This window comes from Mustela putorius, unplaced genomic scaffold (assembly GCF_011764305.1).
Source record: "Mustela putorius furo isolate JIRA1106 unplaced genomic scaffold, ASM1176430v1.1 tig00001069_pilon_pilon_pilon, whole genome shotgun sequence".
Taxonomy (NCBI): Eukaryota; Metazoa; Chordata; class Mammalia; order Carnivora; family Mustelidae; genus Mustela; species Mustela putorius.
This window is the reverse complement of record NW_025421558.1, coordinates 2,510,792-2,537,044: the sequence shown is the minus strand read 5'-3', so window position 1 is coordinate 2,537,044 and position 26,253 is coordinate 2,510,792. Positions and strand designations below refer to the sequence as shown.

The 26,253-nt window shown below is 39.2% G+C and overlaps 1 protein-coding gene across 4 annotated transcripts in view; it reads left to right on the top strand.

The window, feature by feature from the left end:
* Positions 1-26,253, top strand: part of DEUP1 (deuterosome assembly protein 1) — an 81,978-nt gene that overhangs the window by 1,815 nt on the left and 53,910 nt on the right. For all 4 annotated transcript variants that reach the window (XM_004763575.3, XM_045087198.1, XM_045087197.1 and 1 more), the window contains exons 2-4: positions 273-343; positions 18,075-18,246; positions 19,615-19,710. In XM_004763575.3, the coding sequence (XP_004763632.1) occupies positions 297-343; positions 18,075-18,246; positions 19,615-19,710 (315 nt within the window). In that variant the 5' untranslated portion in view covers positions 273-296. The remainder of the gene's footprint in view (positions 1-272; positions 344-18,074; positions 18,247-19,614; positions 19,711-26,253) is intronic.

Sequence of the window (26,253 nt, the reverse complement as noted above, 5' to 3'; positions counted from 1 at the left end):
TGCAAGGTACCTGGCATCAAGCTGTTCTTCAGAAAATAGCCAGTGAACGCTCGTTTCAGCCAATACCACCTATTTCAACTTATGACTAAGCCGATGTCATAAATACAGGGGAGGGATTTTTAAAAAGGCCCAAATTTCTACATTTTGTAGAATCAAGAGCTACTACCCTTGGAGAAGCACACACACCATGGTTTGCCAGTAGTAGAATTTTCCTGTTTCAAAGGTTGATAAAGTAAGCGTTTTAGTAATCTAGATCATTTTCCCCCTAACAGATTAAAAATCAAGACACAAACCAGATGCAACAGTTTCTTGACATGGAGAACCAAACCCATAATGCGATGGGGTAAGTGTTGATTGAAAATTTTCTGTTTAATAAGTAAGTCTTTAACTATCTCCTAAACTCTCAGATAATGAATTTTGAAATTGGAATATTAATAGTAGGATGTACCGATTAGTATTGGTGAGGTAGATGGAGAAAAATTCAAGTGATTCTAATCAAGAACCTATGGTGTGAATCTCTCCAATTTTGACTATGGGTCTGTACTCGAAAATCACCATTTTCCAACTTTTAGTGAGTTTTTCTGGTGTTTTACGATGATGGCTGCCCACAAAGGCCAATGTGCGGGCTCTTGGGTTCCCAGCATGTCCCACCCAGTTCATTCCTTTCTTGCTGCACTGAGTATCCCAGGTTTCCCTCCACACTTGCCCTTAAGGCTGAGCTCAGTCTGGAAACATAACCTCATAACAGATTTGGCCAGTATAGACTCCAAACTACAGAGAACAAACTGATGGTCACCAGAAGGCAAGTGGGTGGTGGGATGGGTGAAATAGGTGAAAAGGATGAAAGTGTCTTTATCATGAAGAGTGCTGGGTGATGTATAGAACTGCTGAATCACTCTATTGTATACCTGACACTAATATAACAATATGTTAACTATCCTGGAATTAAAATTTTAAAACTTAATAAAATTAAAAATAAAAAGATTTGGGGGTACCTGGGTGGCTCAGTGGGTTAAGCCTCTGCCTTCAGCTCAGGTCATGATCCCAGGGTCCTGGGATCAAGCCCCACATTGTACTCTCTCCTCAGCAGGGAGCCTGCTTCCCCCTCTCTCTCTGCCTGCCTCTCTGACCACTCTTGATATCTCTCTGTCAAATAAATAAATAAATAAATAAATAAAATCTTAAAAAAAAAAAAAGATTTGGCTTCCCATACAACAATAAGAACTGGATATTTTACCAAAGGTTTCATGAAGAGATAAGGAATAAAATTTGTATAGCGTTCCGCACTGTAAAAAATTAAATTCCCTTTCACAGATATCTTGTCCCCACCCCTTCCATGCCACCAGGACCACAAAGGTTTCTTTTCCTGTTGTTTCATTAGTCAGCTGGCCACTGGCTAACCCCAAAGCTGGGGACTGGGAAGCGGGGGCAGGTGAGGGGTGAACATGGGAGGGACAGTGGGTAGGAGTGGTGCTCTAGTGCCTAATCTTGACTGTGTCTGACTTGCACTCGTCAAACCACTCCAATAATAACTCCTTTCAGTTGTTCTGCTCAGATCATGACTTTGACATCAGGCTAAAGGAAAACTGCACAGGTCTGGGTAAGAACAATGGTCAGTTTTCTAGATCTTGCTGCACACACACACACATCTTGCAACAGCCTGGCTGGGTACTGTTCTCATTGTATAACTAAGAAAATCAAATGTGCTTGTTAGACTCGAGTCTAAGGTCTTATAATAAGGAGACCCCAAAAATACAGTGGTTTAAATAAGATTGAAGTTTATTTCTGTTTCATGGACAAGTTTTGGGATAAGTAGCGCAGGACTGGGAGGGCAGCTCTGCCATCCTCCCTGCATGATTTTTATGTCTGGACCCGAAGCGATGGCTTCAGCTTCCACCCCTGTGCTCCTGCCAGAGGGAAAGGGCAAGGGCAAGAGGAGAGGAGATTTGGGTCCTTTTTGGAATGTGTCCTGGAAATAGCAGGCCTCACTTCTAGCCATTTCCTGTGGGCCAGAACTTCGTCCCAGAGCTACAGCTAGCTAGCTGCAGGAAAAGATTGGGACATGTGTTCTCTAACTGAGTAGCTCGATGGCCAGCTAAAGTCTAGGTGACGAAAGAAGAATGAATATTGACAGTTAGCAGCCTTTGCTATATTTCTGAGCTCAGAAAGGTAGAAAGAAAGCAACTGTCAATAAATATTGACAGTTAGCAGCCTTTGCTATATTTCTGAGCTCAGAAAGGTAGAAAGAAAGAGAAAGAAAGCAGCAAATTGCTCCGAATGTACAACTGGTTGATGGAAAAGCAGGATTTGAATTCAGATACATGTGGCTCTAATCCCTGCAGGCTTTGCTACACTGGAAATAGGTGGCAGTGAGATGTGGGAGCAGCCTGCCTACTATGTGCAGAAGAGCCAGGTTAGAATCTGGGACTGAACGGGTGTTAGGTCCCTGATGTGATGATGGCACTGAGGGCTAAGAGGCAGACTGAAGGTCTTGAACCTTCGGTTGGTACCAGATACCTCTTCACTCCTGCAGATCTGAGGCCATGGGGACTGCTGTTTGTCTTCATTCTTTCTTTCAGGGGGAATGTGTATAATATTGAATGCATGGCAAGCACAACATTAAGTCTCTTGGTTTATACAAAGATCAATAAGAAACAGACCTTAAAGAACTTAGAATTAGTCGAGAGTCATAGAGCTTGTCTGGGTACAATGTAACTGCAAGCCAGAAGTGAATGAGAATCACTAGAGGTTTCCATGAGGAACTACCCTACTCATCCCAGCATGCATGGGACCAGACGCTGTCTACCATGGTCTACAAAGCATGGGGAGCCAGGTTGGCTTTGCTTCTGTCCTTCATGCTATTGAGATAATATGTAAAAATCTAGATCATAAAGACAATAAAACCTCATGGGGGCATGTAAAAGAGCAAACCATGTCACCTACATACACAGTAATATTTTGTGGCACGACTTCATCTAACAGATATCTAGAGTCTACTATAAGCCATTGACTGGTCTCAGCACAAGGAAGAGAGCAGTGAACAAAACAAGGCCACTCCTCCAAGGGTTAGTGGGAGATATGAAATGTTTCACATGGTCATATGAAGAAAAGCAAAGCAGGCTAAGGTTGGGAGATTGAATGGGATGATCAAACAAGGTTCCTGGTAATGTGGTATTGGAGCAGAGCTTGTATTGGGCAAAGAGAGCTCTGTAGACAGTAGGAACAGAAAGTGTGAAGGCATAAGGAGGGAGCTTCTGCACAGAACATTTGTTGGGTGAATCATTATTTTCTGACACTTGGGTTAGCACAGGGTTTGATTTTAATTTTAAATCCATGATTCCCCCGATTATAGGTGTTTACATTTCTGTTGTATTAATCAACCTACACTCCTTCTAATCAAAACATCCATATCTGAGTTTGTCCTTTCCGTTTGCTTTTAGAGTGTGTGCCCAGAACATAAATTACTGCAGAATGAACGAAAGGTCTATTCGTATTGGGCCTGTTAAAGAGCACTAAGTCTAGATTTTGCTTTGTTTCTGTTTCCTTCTTAATTTCTACTCTGACTAGCTTGTCCTTATATGATTTCTCTTACTTATCTTTTTCTCCTGATTTTTGAGTTGAAAATCCTGGTTCAGTTATTCTTATGATTTCTGAATTTTATGATTTCTTTAAGTAATAAAAGCATCAAAACTCAAGTTTCTCCTGAGTACAGCTCTGCTGTGGGCCATACTATTGGTGTTTCCACTCTCATTTCCTAAATAGTCTGGTATTTCAACTTGGATTTCCTCTGTGACTAATTTGAAATATTTAAGACATGTAACTTCCAAGGGTGGGGGGGTAATTATATTTTTATTACTATTACTTTTTAATCTCACTACTGCCACTGTGGCCCATCCAATATTCCAGTTTTGTTTAGCGTGTTCTTATAATCTATTGCATGATCAGCTGTTAGAAATGTCCTTTGGACATTTGAAAACTCATGTATATTCTGTAATGCTTACATAAAAATGTTAACAAATTTTCACACAGGTCATCTGACCTTTTACTATGTTTAAATCATGTTTTTCAAATCCATCGTTACCTTACCTTTTGTCTATTTGATCTGTCAAATTTTAAGAAAGCTCTTTACCATATTGTAGTTTTGTCCAATTCTTATATTTGAAACGGTTTTTGTCTGGTGTTTTGTCTACCATTTTATTCTACGAATGAAATCTGAAACAGATTTCAGTGTTCTGTTGCTTAATGCATTGAGGTTCATGGATGTTGTATCTTGATGCATTACATGATGTAGTTTTATGAAAGAACTCACAAGTATAGGTTCATGTGTTTTTTTGTTGTTGAAATTCTGCTTCGCCTGATATTCATCTTGCCACCTCCCTCTCTTTCGTTTACTTTAGTCTGTCATGTCCTTCATCATCCCCTTTTGTAATGGAAGAAACTCAGTCTTTTCCTTTCTCTTGTAGGGAGAAACCAGTTCTTCTCTCCTATGTCTTTCTTCCCTGTGTGCCTTTATCTTCACAGAGAACACTTCACCTCTGACACTTCTGGTCATCAAATGTGTGGAGGTTTTCCCCCACCGAGCCATTGTCTGTGTTCCCCCACCCCGGGTGTCGTACAATTTAGCACAATTCTGACACTGCCTACCTGGAGATGGCATGGGGCCACACAGGGGAAGGGCTCAGCCCCACAAGACTGCTCCTGCTGCCACTTTAGATGCCAGGAGCAAGCCCAGGTTGCTGCCTGTGCTTCGGGCCATTGTAGATAGGACATTCCAGTGCCCCCCACCTAATTTGCCAGAGCGGTTCACAGAAGGTGGGGAAACATGTTTACCAGGATGAAGGAGAAAGGCTAGATGGAAGAGAGGCAAGGCAAGGTGTATGGGAAGTCGTGCTTGGCTTCCAGGCTCTTGCCAGGTGGGCCAGCCTCCCAGCACTTCCTGTCTTACTTGACCCAGAAGCTCTCCGAACCCTGTTGCTTTGGGGATTTCTATGGCCACTCCATCGGATAGGCCTAATGGACCATTAATTCCATTTGTAGCCTTTCTCCCTTCTCAAGAGAATGGAAGGTGGGGCTGAAAATTCCAAGCTTCCAGTAATGGCTTGGTCTTTGCAGTGACCAGCCCTCAGCCAGGAGACCGCCCAGTATTGCCTCATTAGAATAAAAGACACTCCTATCACCTGGGAAATTACAAAAGTTTCAAGAGCCCTGAGCCAGGAACCCAGGTCAAAGACCAGATGTTAGAGCAAAAGATGCTCCTGGTGCTATTATCACTAAGGAAATGGCAAGGATTTTAGCAGCACTGTGCCAGGAATCAGGACAGAGACCAGTCCGTATTTTCTATCATCTCACACTCTTGTTTTGAAATTTTTTATATCATATTGTGTTTCTTGTAAAGAACATATGATTAGATATAAAAATATACTCAATTGGAGAGTCTTTGCCATTAAAAAGAGGATTTATTTACTTATTCATTTATTTACTTATGCTAATATTTGACCCATTTTGATTTCCCCAAACTTACTAGTCTGATCTAATCTTCTTTTTCCTCATTTTCTCTTAGAAGCTTTACATCCTATTTTTAAGGATTTTTACATCCTATTATTTAAATAAATAAAGCTTTTATTTATTTATTTTAGAGAGACAGAGAGCCCAAGCAGGGGGAGGGGCAAAGGGAGGAGGAGAAGCAGACACCCCACTGAGCAGGGAGCCTGAGGTAACGCAGGGCTCTCTTTCAGGTTTGTTCTTCCCTCCTTCCTTTCTCTCTCTCTCTCTCTCTCTCTCTGTATGTGTGTGTGAAAGTTTATAGGATTTCTTTTTATCCTTCCAACTTACAATTTATCAGGAGAACTTTCTAGGTACGGATTCTTTTGCAGTAATCCTTCACAGCATTTGGTGAACTGTTACACAAGATTCAGATCTCCTCAATTCAGTGACATTTTCTTCTATTTCTTTGGTTAATGATTCCACACTCTCTTCTGTCAGTCTCATCTCCTAGAAGGATCTGATCTTTTTCTTTTCTCTTGTAATTTCCATTGTTGTCCTGGAGGAATTTCTTGAGTTTTCTCACTTTTATTTCAGCACTGACTTCATGTTTTTACTGCCTCTCCTGAGATCTTTAGTACCAGCAACCATGCCAGGACCTGAGTCAAAGTCAGAGGGTTAACTGACTGAGCCATCCAGGCACCCCTAAAGGACATTTCTAAAAAGGAATTTGATCAGAATAAAATGCATTAAGTAATCCTCAGCTCAACGAAATGCATATATAGAGTTCCAAAATGTATGAATTCCAGAGTGTTGCTTTTAAGAAATGTTTTTTTCCCTTGTGTAAGTGGATTCCCCTATAGTGGCTTACTTCTTTAAAATATCTTTTCTAACTGAAACAGAACATTTATCCAGATCTTTCTTTGTTGAGTTACACATATATATAGTTTAAAAAGTCATTTGGTTTCTTATCACTGTTATCAAAAAACAACAGTCTCCTGTTGCCTCCCCATTTTTCCATTCCCCAGAGGAAATTCTTCTGGCAGATTATTTTGGTATTTATCTCCGTATCTCTATATAACATGATTATTTTGCTACTTTTTGATTTTTCAGTTTTAGGCATTATCTATTGATGCCCATTTTGGTTACTTTTCCTGCCTCCACCACTTCATCCCCACCATATACAGAGTCTCACACACACACATATACACATACACACAGTCCCACACATACACATACACAGTCATACAAACACACATACACATATGTACAGTCCCACACAGCCACACACATGCACATACACGGAGTCCCACACACACAGTCCCACACATACACATATACAGTCATACACACATACATACACATAGTCCCACACATACACATACACAGTCATACACACAGTCCCACACGTACACATACACAGTCCCATACATACACATTCATACACATACATATACTCCCACACACGTACATACACACAGCCCCGTCACACACATACACATATATACAGTCACACACATATACATACGCAGTCACAAACATACAGTCACACACATACACACAGTCCCACACATAAATATACACACAGTCACACACAAACAGACACACACACACACACACACAGAGCCATACTTCTTATTCTTCCATCCACCCAATACACCCTAATTCTGATTTCATCAACATTCCCTTTGCCTCGTTATGCCTTTATAAATGCTCCTCACCTCTGAGACATATTGCATGCTGTGGCGACTCTTCCTTTCTTATAGAATGTTTTGTTTTCTCCTGGAGTTAAGAATTCTAGAAACTTAGCTATAATTTTTAAGTTTTCTTCTTCATGATTTCCTTCCAAAAATGTCTTTCTGTTTGCATTTGACCTAGTTGCGTGAACTGCTTTCCTCAAACGTCTGTAATTGCCGGCTGCTCACCCCTGTGTAAGATGGCAGAGTCAAAGCTGACAGGAAACTCCAATGTATACAGAAGCTGCTCATTGACAGGGAGCATCAAGGCATGTCATCAGCCCCATCTTGTTCAGTCTCTGTCTCAGGCTGATCAGATTCTAGAGAACACTCTTCTAAATTCTCCGGCTTAGAGGGTGTAAATTGGGCTGCCAGCACTTACCTTCTACTTCACTGGGTTGCTTCTTGGCTTTGTCTACTGCTGGCTACCATTATCTTTACCCTTGTAGGTTAAACATATCCCTTTGCCTTATTTTAGTAGGATTTGGGAAGGAAAAATATTTATGTTCATCTGTCTTCAACCAAAAGTCTCATTTTTCTCTACTAAATCATTTACTCTATTTTTTGATTCTGTGACTTACATCTTAGTCATTGATCTCATTCATAGAATCTTATCAAATCCTTCCTAAAAATCTGCTGCATGATCTGCCAATTTTTTTTTAATATGCCATGAAAGTCATATTTTCAAAGAGCCAAGGCAGATGGATAATAAAGCATAAACTTCTCACATCTAATTCAGAAAGATCTTTAAAGCAGTACTCTGTGTGTGCATCTTTCTTAACCTTTTATGTGTTCTTTCCCTCTGAGATGTGTTAATTCATAATCACAACTTTACTTTCCCAGTTGCTTAGTTTAATACAATTTTAATTATAATTTGTAAAACATTCTAGTGTAATTAATATATTAACAGTTTAATACATTGCAGTAAAATATTCTTTTTTAAAGATTTTATCTATTTTTTTGAGGGAAAGAGAGCACAAGCAGGGGGAGTGTAGAAGAGTAGGGAGAAGCAGGCTCCCGGCTGAGCAGGGAGCTCAATGTGGGGCTCCACCTCAGAACCCTGAGATTATAATTGAGCTGAATATAGCCGCTAAACTGACTGAGCCACCCAGGCACTCCTAAATTGTTGTGATTTATTCTTTTTCACATTGAAAATTCTTTTTTAAAATATGATTAATTCTCTTGTCTTCTGAATGGCCCCATTATTCTCCTTCTACTCTTTATTCCCAGCCACACATATTCCTTTCCAGAGTAATCAAATCTTGTAAATTGTACTTCCCGGTTTTTCTGAAGAAGAAACAAAGTGAAATAGACCTAGGGTAAAATCCTGATATTTTACTTTGAAGGTAGATCCTGAAATGTTAGATGGTACTTAGTGCTTATAGGAATTCACTGAGTGATTTTGAAAGGGAGGAAGAAACTGGGAAGGGAGGGAGTGGGGGTTGGGAGAAGGGAGGGAGAGAGCAGGGAAGAAACAAAGGAAGGGAAAGACTCCTTTGAGAGACAACTCAGCTGCTACTGAGTTTAGGCAAAGATTCAAAACACCACCAAGAAGGAAAACATTTGCATAAACTTTTTCCAGCACAATTTTTAAGTGAGGTTAATTGCAGTAACCTACACCATGGGTTAGGCACAGGGGCCGTTTAAAATCGGAAGTCACTGGAGGGCATGGAGGAAAGCAGTGACATTCTCTGACTTAGCGTTTTAAAACACTTACTCCGGTTACTCTGCAGAGAAGAGACCACAGCACGGCAAGAGCAGGACGGATAGACAAGCGAAGCCATTGTAGTAATTCGGGTGGGAGATGACAGTGATTGGGATCAGGTTGGTAAAGTAGTAATAGAAACAAATGGGTACATTTTTTAAAGATTTTAAAAGATTTTTAAAGATTTTATTTATTTATTTGACAGAGAGAGAGAGAGATCACAAGTAGGCAGAGAGAGAGAGGAGGGAGCAGGCTCCCCGCTGAGCAGAGAGCCCGATGTGGGACTCGATCCCAGGACCCTGAGACCATGACCCAAGCTGAAGGCAGTGGCTTAAACCACTGAGCCAAGTGCTGACAATATTTAGAGATCGTGGATTGGATATGTGGTGTGCAAGAGATAGATGGGCAAAGGATGATGCAAGACTCTTTACCCACCATCTGGAAGGATAAGACTGTCATTTATTAAAACAAGGAAGACTAGAGAAAACGCAAGCTTGGTTTGAGATGCCTGTTACACATCCAGCTGAAGATACCAAATCATTAGCTATGTATACAAGTCTCTGTGTAGCTTTCTGCTTCCCCACCCTCAGGGTGGGGCTTTTTTGTTTGTGGTCCCCTTATGACCACAAGATGGCTACCTGCCCCAACCATTACATCTCCTTCCAGAGTGGGAGCAGAGCAAGGGCAATAGGGTAAAAGCAGAAGAGCGCACACCAGCATTTTATTTTGGCTTCTTCCAGAAGCCAAAGCCCCAAGAAACAAAGATTTGGATGCATGTGGTTTCTTTGGGAGATGAAAAATGTGGTGTATTAGTTTCCTCTGACTGCTATATGACAAACGTGGTGTAAAACAACCAAAATGGATTCACTCACAGTTCTGGAGTCCAGAAGTCCAAAGTCAGTATCCCTGGGTCAACATCAAGGCATCTGGAGGGCTACATTCTCTCCAGATGCTCTGGGGAAGAATCCATTCCTTGCCTCTTCTGGTTTCTGGTGGCTTCTGTCAGCATTCCTTGGCTCCTGGCCGCATCTCTCTGACCTTTCAAGCCAGCATCTTCACGCCCCTCTCTGGTTCATCTCCATATCTCTTCTCCTGTGTGTGTCCCATCTTCCTCTGCCTCTTTCTTAGGGCACAAGCAGATGATCTAGGATAATCTCCCAACTCAAGATCATCAACTTATGCCAAGACCTTTCTTCTAAATAAAGTAGCATTTATTTACTTATTGCAGACTTTCAGATGTGATATCTTTGGGGACCGTGTTTCGGCCTACCACCTATAGGGACAGGGAAGTGAAATAAGAAAGGGCAAGTTATGAAACCAGCTACCACTGAGAGTGATTGAAACAAAACCTACTGGGGAGATTCTGGAACCCAGTCTAGAGCTCAGTCTAGAGCACAGCCCTTAGAGATATCCCATCCAGGGAGAAAGTGAGTATTTACATACCAATAACTGAGATTCACTGGTTGAGGATTGCTTCCGGGAGGGCTTTAATTTCCTGTTACCTCTGGCCTATCACACAGGTGGCACAGAGGACCCCAGTGGCAAGAAGAGGGATTCAAGCAAAGAAATGCAGGTTTTGTACCCTGGAAATCAGGCTGAGTGCCCCCAAGTGGAAAGTGTGAGCGATGCATAGGCACAAGGACCACCACTCTAGCTCTCTTCTAAAGAGCTTCATGGCTATTACCTCTCACAGGCCAGATTTTGTTGCATGGCCATGCCTAGCTCCAGGAGAGACTGGCCAATGTAGTTGTACTTTTAGCTGGACACATTTCCACTCTGAGTAACACTGGAGATCTGTTATGGAAGAAAGGAAGGGTGGATGTTGGGTGCAGGCACCTATCCAAGTGGGAGATAAGAATGGAATCAGACAAGTGATAAGGATGACTCAGACCAAGTTCTTACCACTGGACAGGGTGAGAAGTGATCAGAATTTAGGGTATATATTGGAGGCAATGCCAATAGACCTGTTATTCTGGGGGTTGAGGAAACACAAATCTCAGGTCATGAGGGTTTGGATCTTGAGCTGCTATAGCTGCAATGCCAATTAAAGAGACTGAGTGGACTGGAGTGGGAGCAGGTCTGTGGTGTGGGGGTTCAAGTGCTGTTTTGAATATGAGAAGTTTGAGATGCCTATAGACGTCTTGTGGGAATGTTGATGTTGAATGGTAGTTGGATATTGAAGTCTGGAACTCAGAGCTCTGGCTGCAGAGAGAGATTTGGAAGTTATAAGAATAAGCAGGCATTGGACGGTTCATTTCCAACATTCAGGAACCAGCATCTTTTTTATTTTCCTAATATTGGAAAAACAAATTTTATCAATGCTTAGCTAATTCTTTGCTGTTAGGATCCAGTGAACTAGCTGGCTCTAGTTTTAAATAAAAAAGGGGTTAAGTGGCTACCCTCCTTTGTACTATCACTGCAGTCTTTCATCAGATAGACCTTTTAGCAAGAGGGAGTTTTAATTGTCCCAGAGATTGGCTTATAGAATCCAAACTAACCTATATATAGTTTATTATTAATCATATCATGGTTCTCCATATTAATATGAAATGTGTCAGATATATAAGTTTATGGAGATAGTTTGGTTATTTGTATTTTTAAGTAATTATAAAAATCACCTGCAGAAAGAGGGTTGGTGTTTGCTAATATTTCAACTATCCTCTTCTATTATTCAGTGTGTGAGCCAAGATGTTACTCAGAAGAGGAGTAGTCATTATAGAAAAAGTTTTTAGAAAAAGTTTAACTGTAATACAGGTATTTACAAGATCTTCCATTCTTTTTAGAACATAAAAGCTGTTAGATATTAAATTTGTATATATCTAGAATTCCTTTTTTTTTTAAGGATTTTATTTATTTATTTGACAGAGAAAGATCACAAGTAGGCAGAGAGGCAGGCAGAGAGAGAGGAGGAAGCAGGCTCCCTGCTGAGGAGAGAGCCCAATGTGGGGCCCGATCCCAGGACTCTGAGATCATGACCTGAGCCAAAGGCAGAGACTTAACCCACCGAGCCCCTGTATCTAGAATTCTGATAAAACATTGACAGGGACTTGAAAGCTATCACATTGCATTTTATTTCTGTAAATGTCTCTCTTTGATGATTTTGATGAAGGCTCTAGAATAAAGCCTTGATAAGTACATGTAAGCATGCTTTTGAGGAATGTAGGGATTTCTACCCCTCCACATTCCAACATTAAGCTTATTACAGATGAGTGAGAAGAATAGACTAAGAATAAGCCACCATCTTAAATATGCAGTAAAGATAGGCGTTGTAAAGCTGGTAAGTCAGCACACATTAGTGATGACAGTAAATAGCATTTTTTGGACAATGAGAAAAGTGCTAGAGAAAAGCTATTTTTAGCTATAATTTGGTAGCCAATTTTGAAGGAAGGCAACTGTGAAATTGTGATGGAGGAGTCATAAAGTAGTAAGCCTTTCACTTTACTGTCTTGGGGGAACAGTCAACTATAGAGCAGGTTGACATCACAGATATGTCTATGAAAGTGGGTTCTGGGGCATCTGGAATATCTCCCATTTGGTTCTATTTAAGTTTCTGGGGTGGTACAGTATTTGATATACAGAACAGGGTCTATGAGCCACCACAGAAAAGTTAAATTATATTGGTATGACTAAATATATAGCAATATAAACTAAGTAATATATAATAATATATATTATATATAATAGATATAATATATAATATAATAATAATATAACTAAGTAATATAACTGCTTCATTTTAGAAGAGTTTCATTAAAATATCTGATATGATGGTCTATATTACCCATCAACCTTTTGGAGACTCATTCTCTTAGACTCTTCCATGTTGCGGAACATAGTCTTCTCTTTCTCTTCAGCTTATGCTTTCCTTTCTCAATCCCTCCACTTCCTCCACAATGATTACCATGTTTGTTTTTCAAACCCCCTCTTCTCTCTCTCAAACCCAAGATCCATTTCTATTCTGACATCTCTTACGTCCCCAAATGAACTCACTTTGTCTTTACAGACCTCTTTTTCCATTTCTATTTTCCAGATTGATGATGGGTAGGCAGGTTGTCCCTACATCCCCCTTGGCCCAGAACAATCACTGTTTTATACCTTTGTCCTGGCATAATTGTCATGAGTGCCTCTTCCACTTTCAAAATTGTCCTGGTTTGGATAATAGATAATATGGTCACCATAGCCGTCTGTCTGATGAAGGTCTGCCTTTGTAAGGACCAGCACGTAAGCCCATACGTGAAAGGACTTTGGAGTAACCTACATGTCCATGTATCTTACTCTAGCTCTTTTTACTCTGAATGACTCTCTACTTTCCATCTCCTGTCCCCCTACACTCTGGCCACCTACCACCATTTTAAACCATCAGCTTTGTATTTTGCTCTCTTCACATATTTTGACTCTAGTCCCCTCAGACTAGTACATCACCCTGCAAATCTCAGTGTGTCCCCTTCCTTCTGGTTTGAGACCTCTCTCCTGACCGCACAATCCTTCTCTTGGGAATTACCCCCTGGGGATAAACCCAGTAGTCAGAGCCAAGTTTTATATGTCTACAGTAGTGTATCAGCCACAATCCACCTACTTCTTAAAGCTGGAAGACTCAGAGGACTTTTTTCTTTTTTAATGCCTCCACCAACTTTTCTAAAATTGGAAAAATAAGACCTACTTTATGGAATGTTGTGAGGATCTGTAAGAGGAAGAACAGGAAAGTAATTAGCGTAGTGTTAGTCAGCATTTGACTATGGGAAGAAATGAAACTATGAATAGTGTTAGTGCCCAGCTCTGTGGAGAATGCTAAACTAAGCCTTTTGTATTTCATTTTGAAGTTCATTAGATTTAGGAGAAAATACTGATTCTGTGGAGACCAACTTGCTCTTAATTATCCCTGAAAAACTGAAGAAGGGAAGATACACTAGTAGATTAGTCAATTGAATTTCAAAAAGGAATATTAAATTTGACAGAAAGCTGAGCTGGATGTAAATCTGAGTTTGACTAAGTCTTCAGGAAGATTCTGGAAGGGATTATGGGTGGCTTGTGAGCATCCAAAGGAGGAAGCAGTGACCCCAGGACTCAGCACACACATACTAGATCAGCTGGGCTCACGGGGCTGATATACCGGTGCATCAGGGAGCTTATAGATAGAATCTTACTTGGGCTTTGCCATATTATTTTACAGGGCTTTTCATGACATTTTTATAGGGGGAAAAAAGAGAAAAGATTATAAATTTAAATAAGTGGATTAGAAACTTATTATAAGAAAAAAAATAATCACCTGATCCCTGTCACTCTGACGAGCTTGGTAGTGGAATGCCAGAGAGCCCTGTCCTCTGTCTTGTCTGGTATGATATTTTACAGTCACTTGTAGGAAAAAAATGTATTTATATATGAAACAACTAATGCTTTGCTTATCAGATCTGCAGATGACACAAAACTGAGAGGTATAGTGAATATATTTTCTGACAAACAGGATCCCAAAACATAATAAGCTCCTTGAGGAAGGCTTCTGTGGTAACCCATCTTGTCCAAGATTGTATTTAGTACCTTTGCTTTCTAGTCCCCGAAGAGCTGCACGTATTCATCAGTCTTGTATTGTCCCTGCCTTGCAGGTGTCTCTATGCACAGGTCATGTGTCTCTGTCTTCCCAGTTCCTCACACAGTGGGCAGCAGTCCCTGAATGGATGTTTGCTTCATTAACAAACCAGTGATGACAACACACGTTGAGAGGCTGAAACTATCACAATGAAATGTAATAAGGATAAATATAAAGCTCTGCCCTTAGAGCAGCCCCCCACCCCCCAGGATGAAACAAGCACAGGATAGTGGCCTTGTTTGTAGCATATGTGAAAAAGGTGTTCGGACATGACTAAACTCACCTTGAAATGGTATTATATCACTGCTTTGCCTTTCCCCTTCCCAGATTCAAAGCTAAGGTGATCTTTATCTGCTTGAATAAAAATGCATAGCACCAAAAACAGGATGTGAGAACCCCTACCTAAACTGGTTAGACAACACCTGGGGTGTTCTGTTAAAGTTCTGAATGGTACATTTCAAGGAGGAATCAACACAGGAACTCTTGTTCAGTAGAGAGCCACCAGGATTATAAAGGGTCTGAAAATCTTAACGTAGTCATTCACTTTTTCATTCATTCAACAAATGGTATGTTAAGCATCTAGTATTTTCCAGGCAGTATAGTAGGTAGTGAGGGGTGGAGAAAAAAGAAATTTCCACGGGCAATTGGAGGAAATAAAGATACTTATGGACATAAGCAAAGACCACCCAAATGAGAGCAAAAGAAGCCTATTTATTCAAAGCTTGCTATTGCAAGGGAGTCAGCAAACATCACTTACATTTGGCAGAGACTTGAAGGCTAGTGGGAAAGCTTTACAGTAAACAAAAGAGAAGGCTTTGGGCATGCTTTCTTTGGATGGAGGTTGTTACAGGGAAGACGGAGGCAGGATTAGTAGAAGGGGGGTGTTCTATATGATTAGTTTGGGGACTGTATTTGACTTTCTCCAGTTGGTCCTGAGTTGGAAGTGGGGGCAAAAATTAAGGAAGCCATCAGTCATTGACCGAGTCCTGACCATTCTAGGACTATTGCTATAGAAGTTGTGGGTAAGTGTTCTGGCCATTGTCTGTAGGAATGTTCAGTATCTACTACTAAATACTGAGAAAACCTGGAAGAATCTGGAGGTACAGATAATGTATTTGACATATTAATAACTGTATTCAAGTACTCAAAGGTCTACTGTGTTGAAAAGGCACTTGTTCTGCATGGTCCTAATTTATCAAATTAGAACCAGGGGGTGAAATAGCTCTTCAAAATAAGAAAGAACTTCTTAAAACTCATTGCTATCTGGCTACAATCTCAGATAGCGGTTACCTGGTAAAGGAGAAATTCAGACCTAGGCTGGTTGACCTTTTGGCAGTGATACTGTGAAACAGATCACAAGCCTTGGCATTCACCAGGATCACCTGATATCTTTGCTAGCGATGCAGAATGACCTCTGTTCTAGATCTGCTGAATCTGATCAGCAGGGCATCATAGATGATTCTCATACGAAACATTGTGAAAGACGTGCAAACACTGGGTGGGTAGTTGGACACGGTGACTTGTAAAAGTCCTTCCAATCAGTATAATATCCTGATTTTTGCATGGCATAGTCATAGTCAGGAAAGAAACCATACGCTCCTTTATTTAACAATATTGACTGAGTGGCTTCCATTATGTTGCTCTCTACTTTTGGCCTATATTTTAATTCCATTGGCATGGTGCGTTCCTACATGCTGAGCAAATAATGATGAAAAGGACTCATTTGTTCGTTTTTCAAAAATTTATTGAGTATCTGCTATGTGCTGGAGCACTGTGCTGAGCTCCAGTGAGATGGTGATAAAATGGCCCTTTCAGAGCTTACAATAGCAGAAAAACAATATAATTATGGCAAAGGTGATACACGTTGTTATGAAAAGAAAATGGTGTGAAAACGATTCTTTTTGTTCTGCTGGTTTTCCCCATGTCGTAACTCCAATTAAAATTCAATAAGCTTATTTATAGAGGAATTAGTACTTCCTTTCCCTCAGATTTTTTTTAGGTTTTAAGTGAAAATGGAGAGCCTTTGGGCCTTAGTCCAGAAATCCTACAAGACTTCAGAATGGCACTTTGTACTTAGAAGCTCTCTGATGTCAAAACTGCTGAGTCCTCTGGTGAATGAGCCTATCAAAGGGACACCCTTCGTTCAGGTTGCCTGGGCATTTTAGAAATTGATCCTGGGAATTCTGAGTTCTTTGGGTTCTCCTACCTCTTCCTAACCTTATTGCAATGGAGCTAATCTACGCTGTATCTTTCAAGTGAGTTCTTATTCAAAACATTGTGTCTTTTGCTATGTGGTACACCGAAAGGAGCTGAAGATGGGAAGCAGCTGCCTACGATCTTGACCTGGGTCTCCCACTAATTACTGTGTGACCTTGACCTCTCTGGGCCTGACATTTTTCAGAATATGCTAAATGACTTTTAATTACCTCTAAAATTCTGATTTGGTGAAACTAAATGGAGGAGATATTTCTCGCCTGCCTTTTCCTCCTGCCTTCCTTCCACCCACACAAATATATTAGAAGCCCCGTCACCACCATTGAATGGATACTGAAATAACTCGCTTTCTAATCCTGGATGTGTGTGTGTTCCGTAGGCTGAAATCTGAGGCTTCAACATCTGCCTGCATATCCAGTCTGAATAACTGGACTTATTCCAGGCCCCTGTGGAATACATCAGCTTCTTTGAAGGAGAACCCTGCCCTGGGAGCAACAGCAATCTGTCCTCACAATTAGCACCTCTATAAATCTAGCTATTACAAGGGTTTTGTTTCAATTATAAATAGACCCTCTGAGAACCAAGATATTGCCCCTTACCCGACTCACAGTATCCCCATTATCTAAAGACTTACATTATTCTGCCCACACCTGCCTGATCAGATTCCTTCCAAAGGGACACCAGTCAGATCACACTACAATCCCTGTCACCCAATTAGTACCCTTGAATCGGGCCCTTCCTAGCCTGGGGTTGCTCTTCTATCCCTGATAGGCATGGTTGGAGTCCCAGGTTGCCTGCCACCAAACTTAGTCAAGCTATGACAGACATAGGTACATGTTCATACATTTACATAGAAGAGCATTGGACCTTTTTCATAATTCAAATTTTCCATAGAATCAGTCCACTCTAAAATTGTTATTTTATTTAATTTTTTTCAGCTAACTTCATTTATTGTCACCTTATTTCTGATATAACATAATCTGCACATGTGTTTTCATTTTAGGACTTCCTTGTCCAAGTCAAAATTTTTGGCTCTGGGAGACCCAGGTGCTACCACATATACTAAGAAGAGAACAGAAGCAGTGTCTTTATCAATTATTGCATTATATTAGGACAGCAACTATAATTTAGGAGATGTCATTTTAAAAAAATTAATGTATATTCATTGTTTACTCTGAAATTAGCTTTCAGTTTTAGTTTAAAATTTAACCTCTGGCTTCCAGACTTCTTTCTATTTAAGTATTTGAACAATTTGAGGAAACAATGATCAGCACTATTCAGAGCAGTGGAATAATTTTTCTTGTCCTCACATTTCCCTCTTTTAAAATGTGTTTCACTTTTCAACCATTGCCAGAGCTTCTCCTTGTGAGGCCGAACTTCAGGAATTAATGGAGCAAATTGACATCATGGTAAGCAACAAAAAATTGGATTGGGAAAGGAAAATGCGGGCTTTGGAGACACGATTAGATCTTCGGGATCAAGAGTTGGCAAATGCACAAACATGCTTGGATCAGAAAGGCCAAGAGGTACTGAATATATGTATTGTTAATTCCTCAGGCAGTTATAAATAATATTTATTCTCTCCAGGGTATGTTTTTCATTATGTATACTTTTTATCAGGCAACAGCGGTAGCCTTTACTGCTTGGAATTCTGTCGTAGCGTGCTAAATGTGTTCCATCAAATAAGTGACAATTGGAACCTCAACCCATAAAAATTTGCTGATGCAGAAAAACAAAATGCAATCTATAAAAGTAAATAGATATTTAATATATATATGTGAAATAAATATTGTTTGCAAGTAAAGATGTCAGTGCTTTTGCAACTGTAGAAACAAGCTAGTTGTCCAAACTCTGTCTTTGGTAATGGCTAAGTCAAGTATCTCTTCAAATCTACTAGGAGAACATTTCCAGAAAGAAGTGAAATGTCAACACATGATTGTGGGACAGGGAAGAAAAAAGTTAGGTGAAGGGGGTGTGTGAATATATGTGGGCCCCCTCTTAAGAGGAGTGCCCCCAGCCTCCACAAGGTTGCTTACAGCAGGTGGAACGTACGAGTACTCTCGGGCTTCCAGACGAGTTCCAGAAAAATCACGAACTTGACCTAATGCAGACTTTTGTGTCTATGAATTTTTCTTCTGGGTGAGGCCTAAGAGAAGTATTTACTTTAATCTTATACAAAACCATCATCAGCCAACTTGTTCTTCAGCCATCTCTCTACCTTTGTTGGCCTCCCAGTAGAACTTCTCTCTTGACATAGTTAACTGAGTTATTTAGTTACTGGCATTTGGCTTCCCTTCAGGGTGGAGGCAGGTCATCAGGCCCGGAATATGCAAGAGACTATTTTCTTGCTCCCATATCTGTGATGACCCAGATGTGTACACAGGTGCTTCCCTTGCATTTTCAGCCAATTCTGCAAGCCAAACCCCTGGGAACTCCTCTGAGACATCATTCTTCTCTTTTTGAAATGTTCTTCTAAAAATGCAGCCCACACTCTGTGGTGCCCCCGAAGCAGAGCGCCCACTGAAGACAGTGGTGCCCAAAATAAAAACAGAACTGCATCCGCAGAGGCTCTGCCTGAGTGATGGTGACATGGCCTCCTGAAAAAATAATGCAAAGTAAATTCTAAACCTTAATGTCAGATGTGATGGTGACACGGATCTTTTGTCAGACATCCATACCGCCCTGTTCTTATGTGTACCCAGTGGAATAGCACCAGCAATGTGGGGTTTTGTGACTTTCATTATTAATAGCTATTTTAAGAACTGCAGTGCAAATATTTATTCTCGTTTGAGGACAGCAGTTTTACTTAAAGCATGCTCCTCCTTTGCACATTTTCTGCTTTCATCAGGCAAAATTTAGAAAAAAATCAAAATTAAGTTTTGTTCTTGCTGCAGGTGGGCTTACTTAGGCAGAAGCTGGACAGTCTGGAAAAATGTAACTTAGCAATGACGCAAAATTATGAAGGACAACTGCAAACCCTAAAAGCTCAAGTAAGGAAACAATGTAAATTAATCTCCTTTGATGATTTAACACATTTTGATACATGTTTTCACATATAAAATTATATCAAATTTATGTATTTATAAGTTGTATTGATTTTATTAAAATGGTATATTTTTAATACAAGTGAAGTTTTTATATTTAATGAAGGGCTATATGTTTGACTGTCTTTCATTGTTTTATTAGATTGTTTCTTTTATTAAGACTGTCAGCTCTTTATCCCTTTAACTGTTAGCATAGTGCAAGACTATTACCTTTCTATTCATCAGATGACTTGTTGATTAATTACATGATAATAGCTAGCAATATGAACAACAAAAATGACTTTGCTATTATGAAATAGATAATTGAAGAGAAAAAAACTGGTCTTTGGTACTTCGATACTGGTAGGGCTATAGGTCTTCTGAATAGGGATACTGATTTCTTTGTTATTTATTCCTCCACTTCCTCATTGTGCTAGCAAGCCAAAAATCTTCTCTCCCTTACCACAAATATTGCATAGGGCAATCATTATCTGTGCATCTCAGATCTAGTAGCTGCTCTTGTCCTTGCTTAACTTAATAAATGAATCAATGGGAAATAACAGTTTGATCATGAAATTTATGAAGTGCAAAGATTTCACAAGTGATAATACAATTAAGTGAGCTTGAAGTAGTTAATTATTTCTTAAGTACCTTCTTAGGGAAGTCATCAGCTATTAAGATTGGATATGAAACATTTGATACCATTCAGCATAATCTTAAAAGACTGGCCAGCTAGTAAATTTACACATTTTTCCTGCAATTCAAAGAGCTGCCACTAGATGGTAGCTTGAATTACAAAACTAAATGGTTTTTCTAAGACTAAGCATTTAACACTTAACTCAATCAACCTTGTTTTTCCTGTAATCATAAAGCTCTGAAATACCAACATATATATTAAATCACTGTATTTGTTCAGTATAAACACGATCTGGAATAAGTTTTTAAAAGAAATAAAGAAATGGAGATACAAGTGATATACCATCTCAGAATTACATTTCATTAGTTCAGTTACTGCTTACCAGATCTTTAATCTCTGGGTTTCTTTTCATGTCCATTGTTAAAAAGTTGTAAGGCTTGTTTACAGGTGCTGAGTGGTCATGTAATACATGAATCCCTGCCATTAGTTGCTTTGCAGCTTCATTTTATTACTTGGCTGCTGGCTAACCAACAAATTATTGCCTTATGGCAATTTCACAAAATTGTGTTCTGTGGAATGCTAATATTGAAAGTTTTAGGAAATGCTGTTTACTTCCTGGTGGCTCCTGGACATTCACAGTGCATGCTAGCATATGACAGGCTGTGCAAATTCCTGTTTCAAACAAATCCATTTAACCTTTTTAATCCAGCATTTTTCAAAACATATTTGATCATGGAACTGTATTTTTTAAGCTAAAACCGGCTTATACTGTAGTACACTATTACAGTGTAAACACTGTAAACATGTGTTTCATAGGATACATTTTGGAAAAACTACATTGTTCTTGAAAGAGCAGCCATCTGCTTCCACTACAGTTTTCTGCTCTTCTTTTCTTCTCATGTTAAAAGAAAGAAAAGCGTTAAAGAGGAGAGCAGCAGAGAATGAAAGAGGGAAAAAGAGAGAACTGGTTTGCATAATAGCTCGTAATATGTCATTCTTCTAACTAGAAAATGCTATCTTGTAGCAAACATGCTTTGGTTGCTGCTAGCTCACTCTACTGATTCCTTCTTTGAAATTCCTGGTTTATCTACAATTTCGTTTTCCTAAAATATTTTAAGGATATACTTTACCATACTCTTATTTGAATAACTCAACTCTATCAAAACTTTCTCATAGAAACTGCTTCTTTTTATTTTTTTTATTTTTTTTAAAGATTTTATTTATTCATTTGACAAACAGAGATCACAAGTAGGCAGAAAGGTAGGCAGAGAGAGAGAGAGAGAGGGAAGCAGGCTTCCTGTGGAGCAGAGAGCCCGATGCGGGGCTCGATCCCAGGACCCCGAGATCATGACCTGAGCCAAAGGCAGCAGCCCAAACCACTGAGCCACCCAGGCGCCCCAGAAACTGCTTCTTTTTAAAAGAGAATATTTTCTTTTCCTTCTATCCATTATGAAACTATGATTAAATTATATATTATATAATATATATATATTATATATATATATATATATATATATATATATATACATACATATATATTTGAGATTTCCACTTCTGGTAAGATGGAGTAGATGCATTTAGATCCTGCTAATTAAAACTAGAAAACCTGGACATTATTTATAAAATGAGAAGACTCTAAGAAGTAGAGGGAGACAGGCCAACTAAAACCTTGGTATCCAAGGAGTGACATAGTAGTGAGTTCCCTGGGATTTCTCTTTGCCCCTTATATCCCATGCTGGGGAATGGAGAAGTTGACAACCCAGGCACAAACAAAAACAATCCCAAGGAATGCCTACTTTCTGCAGCCAAAAGACCCAGAAAAAGACTACTTAGCAAGATTATACACTTTTAGATAATAACTGTTCCACTCCAGCCAACACCACCGAAAAAGACTTCAGCCCCAAACCCACCCCCAGCTCAGCACAGACTATGTAGACAGCCTCTTTCTCATCAGCTTATAATGAGGTAGTCCAGGCTCCGGAGCCTGGGTGGTATGAGAGAAGACTGGAGTGGAGAGCCAGGAATCTCGTGACCAGTAAGCGTTGGCAAGGCCCTCCCCAACCCATGGTGTTAATGGAGGCCATGTGGAGAGCCTGGACTAGTATGCCCATTTGGTGGTGAGCAGGCAATCCCCCTCCTCTCTGAATGGTATCAAGGGAAGCCTAATGAGGAATCAGGATGTTTACCACCTCTCAGTGGTAAAGAGTCCACTTGCCCTCATTACACTTTCACTGAAGGACAGGTGAGAGGCAATAATAAGGCACCTAGGCCCCTCCAGTCAAGGTGGTATCATTGAAGACTAGTGGGGATCCTGAACTCCCATTTCCACCCAGCAGGGATAAGGAACATCTCCCTCGGGTTACCGACTGAGGCCAAGAGCTGAACTCCCACTGCCCCCTGGCAGTGATGAGGCAGCGTCTCCCTTTCCTTGCCAGAGTGCTGTCAGAAAAGGATGGCTGAAACACAATCCCTAAAGAAAATCTAGTACAATACCCAAAATGTCCAAGTTTCAGTTAAAAAAACAACCCATCACACCAGGAACCAGGAAGATCTAAACTTGAATGAGAAAAGACAACCAAGAGATGGCAACACTGGGTGAATACAGATGTTAGAATTATCTAACAAGGATTTTAAAGCAGCTGTTATAAAAATGATTTAGCAAGCAATTACAAACACACCTGAAACAAATGAAAGTTATAGCCAAGAAACAAAACTATAATAAACAAAACTATAATAAAACTATAATTTTCTCTCAGTTAGAAATTTTACCTCTGGAAAATGAAATAGCCAAACTAAAAGAATTCAGTGGATGTACTCAAAAGTAGGATGAAGAGGACAGAGGAAATAGTTAGTGAGCTTAAAGATAACGGGATGGAAATTAACCAATCTGAACAACAGAGAAAAAACAGACTAAAAGAAAATGAAGCTAAGGGACATGCAGGACTATAACAAAAGATTGGAAATTTGTGTCATAGAGTCCCAGAAGGGAGAGGAGAGTGGGACTGAGAAAGTATTCAAAGAAGTACAGGTGAAAGTGTCAAAACTTGGTAAAAGATATAAACCTACAGATTCAAGAATCTGAGTGAAAGTCAAACAAGATAAATACAGAGAAACCAAGACTGAGACACATTGTAGACAAAGTTCTCAAAACCAACAGACAAAGAAAAAAAAAATCTTGGAAGCAGAAGAGAGAAATAACACCTTACCTACCTGAAGAATCAATTCAGATAACAGATTTCTCATCAGAAACCATGGAGGCCAGAGAATGTGGGACATTTTTCATTTGCTGAAAAACATAAATGTCAACCCAGAATTCTATGCCTAGAAAAAATATCCTTAGGAATGAAGGGAAAACCAAGTCCTTCTCAAATGAAGTATAACTAAGAGAATTTGTCACTAATAAACCTACCTTCAAAGAATGGCTAAAGAAAGTTCCTTTAGCAGGAAGGAAATGACAAAGAAAGAATCTTGAGATATCAGGAAGGAATAAAAAACAATGGAAAGCATTTTAAAAAATGGATAAAGCAATACTTTCCTTCTCTTTGAGTTTTCTAAATTGTTTGACAGATAAAGCAAAAATTATAACCATGTCTAACACAGTTCTTAATGTATGTTGAAGGAATACTTAAGACAATTATGTTACAAATGGGTCAGGGCAAAGAGAGACATAAAAAAAAGTAAAACCTCTGCATTTCACTTGAACTGGTAAGATGTTGACACCAGTAGACTGTAATGACTTATGTATATATAATGTAATACCTAGATCACCAATTGAGAAAGCTATTCAAATAGATAATATTCAAATACCCTATAGATAAACCAAGAAAGAGTTATAAATAATGCTCAAATAACCCTGAAGAAAACAGAAAAGCTAAAATAGAGAAACCAAAAACTGGAAAACAAAAAAGAACAACAAGAGTAAGGCTTAAGCTCTAATATATCAATAATTACATTAAATGGGAAATGTCTAAATACATCAGTTAAAAGATGGAGATTGACAGAGTAAATTAAGAAAATATGACCTCACAGTATGTTCTGTTCTAGAAACTCACTTCAGACATAACTATATAGGTAATTTGAAATAAAAAGGTAGAAAAAAATACCATGCAAATACTAATCAGAGCAGAAGCGGTGCCACGATAATTCTGTGGAGAAAGAAGAGTCTTTTCAACAAACATAAAGGCACAATTGAATATCCGTATGTAAAAGAACTAAGTTAAACCTAAACCATAAACAAAAATGAACTCAAAATGGATTAAAGACCTAACTGTAAAAACTTAATCTATAAAGCTCTTAGAAAAAACACAGAGTAGATCTTCATGACTTTGGATTAGGCAATGGTTTCTTAGATTTGGCACCAAAAGCACAAGAAAAATCAGATGAATTTAACTTCATTAAAATCAAACCACCTCTGTGCTTCAAAGGACACCATCAAGAAAATGAAGAGACAACTCACAAAGTGGGAGAAAATATTTACAAATGATATATCTGATAAAGGACTAGTGTCCAGAAAAAAAAACTTGTACTAGTCAATAATAAAAAGTAAATGACCTAACTTTAAAATGGGCAAAGATATGAATAGACATTTTTTCAGAGAAGCTATACAAGTATCCAATAAGCATACGAAAAAATACTCAACATCATGAGTCATTGAGGAAATGCATATCAAATTACGAGATACTCATTTACCCTGGCCAGAATGGCTATAATCAAAAAGATGGACAATAGCAAATGTCAGTGAGGATATGGAGAAATTAGAACCCTGTATGTTCTCAGTAATACTGGGAAATGGTGCAGCCACTTGGAAAGTAGTTCGGCAGTGCCTTAAAAAGTTAAACTCAGAGTTTCCCTATGATCCAGCAATTCCACTCCTACTTATGTATCCAAGAGAAATAAATATATGTATCCACACAGAAACTTGTACACAAGTGCTCATAGCAGCTTTATTTGTAATATGCAAAAACTAGAAAGAATCCAAAGTCCATCGATTGATGAACAGTGAAACCAAATATGGCATATCCATGCAATGGCATACTATTCGGTATTGATCCATGCTACAACACAGATGAACCTTGAAAGCGTAAAGTGAAAGAAGCCAGACACAAAAGATCATATAATGTATGATCCCACTAAAATGAACTGATCCGAATAGGCAAATCCCTAGAGAGAGAAAGCACATTAATAGTTTCAGGGACTGGGGGTAGGAGGAAATATATAACCATTCTAACATTCTAGGGTTTCTTTTTGTGGTAATGAAAATATTCTGAAATCAGGTAATCTGATCGTTGCACAACTATGGAATATACTAAAAACCAGTTAATTTTATTTTTAAATGGTGATTTTTATGGCAGGTGAATTATATTTCAATTTTAAAAATAATATGAGAAGAAGAAAACAAGTGACTATATTAATATCAGACGAAGTAGATGTGACTGTTCATAACTTTATTTGTGGGAGCCAAAATTGGAAATAACCAAAATGAATGGTCAAGCAAATGCAGTTCCCTCCATACCATGGAATAAGACTGAATAATAAAAAGGAATGAACTATTGATACAAGCATGCATCTTCTGGGCATTATGGGGACTAAAAAAACCCAATCTCAAAATGTCATATGCTATTTGATTCCATTTTATAACATTCTCAAATGACAAAATTATAGATATAGAAATAAATTAGTGGTTGCCAGGGGTTAGGGGTGGGAAGATGAGAGGTCTGAGTATCACTACAAAGGCAGGGAGGTCTCTGTGCTATTGGAATGGTTCTGTATCTTGATTGTGGTTGTGGTCACACAAATCTACACAGGTGATAAGATAGCATAAAACTATATACATCTATTGTACCAATGTCATTTCCTGGCTTAATATTATACCT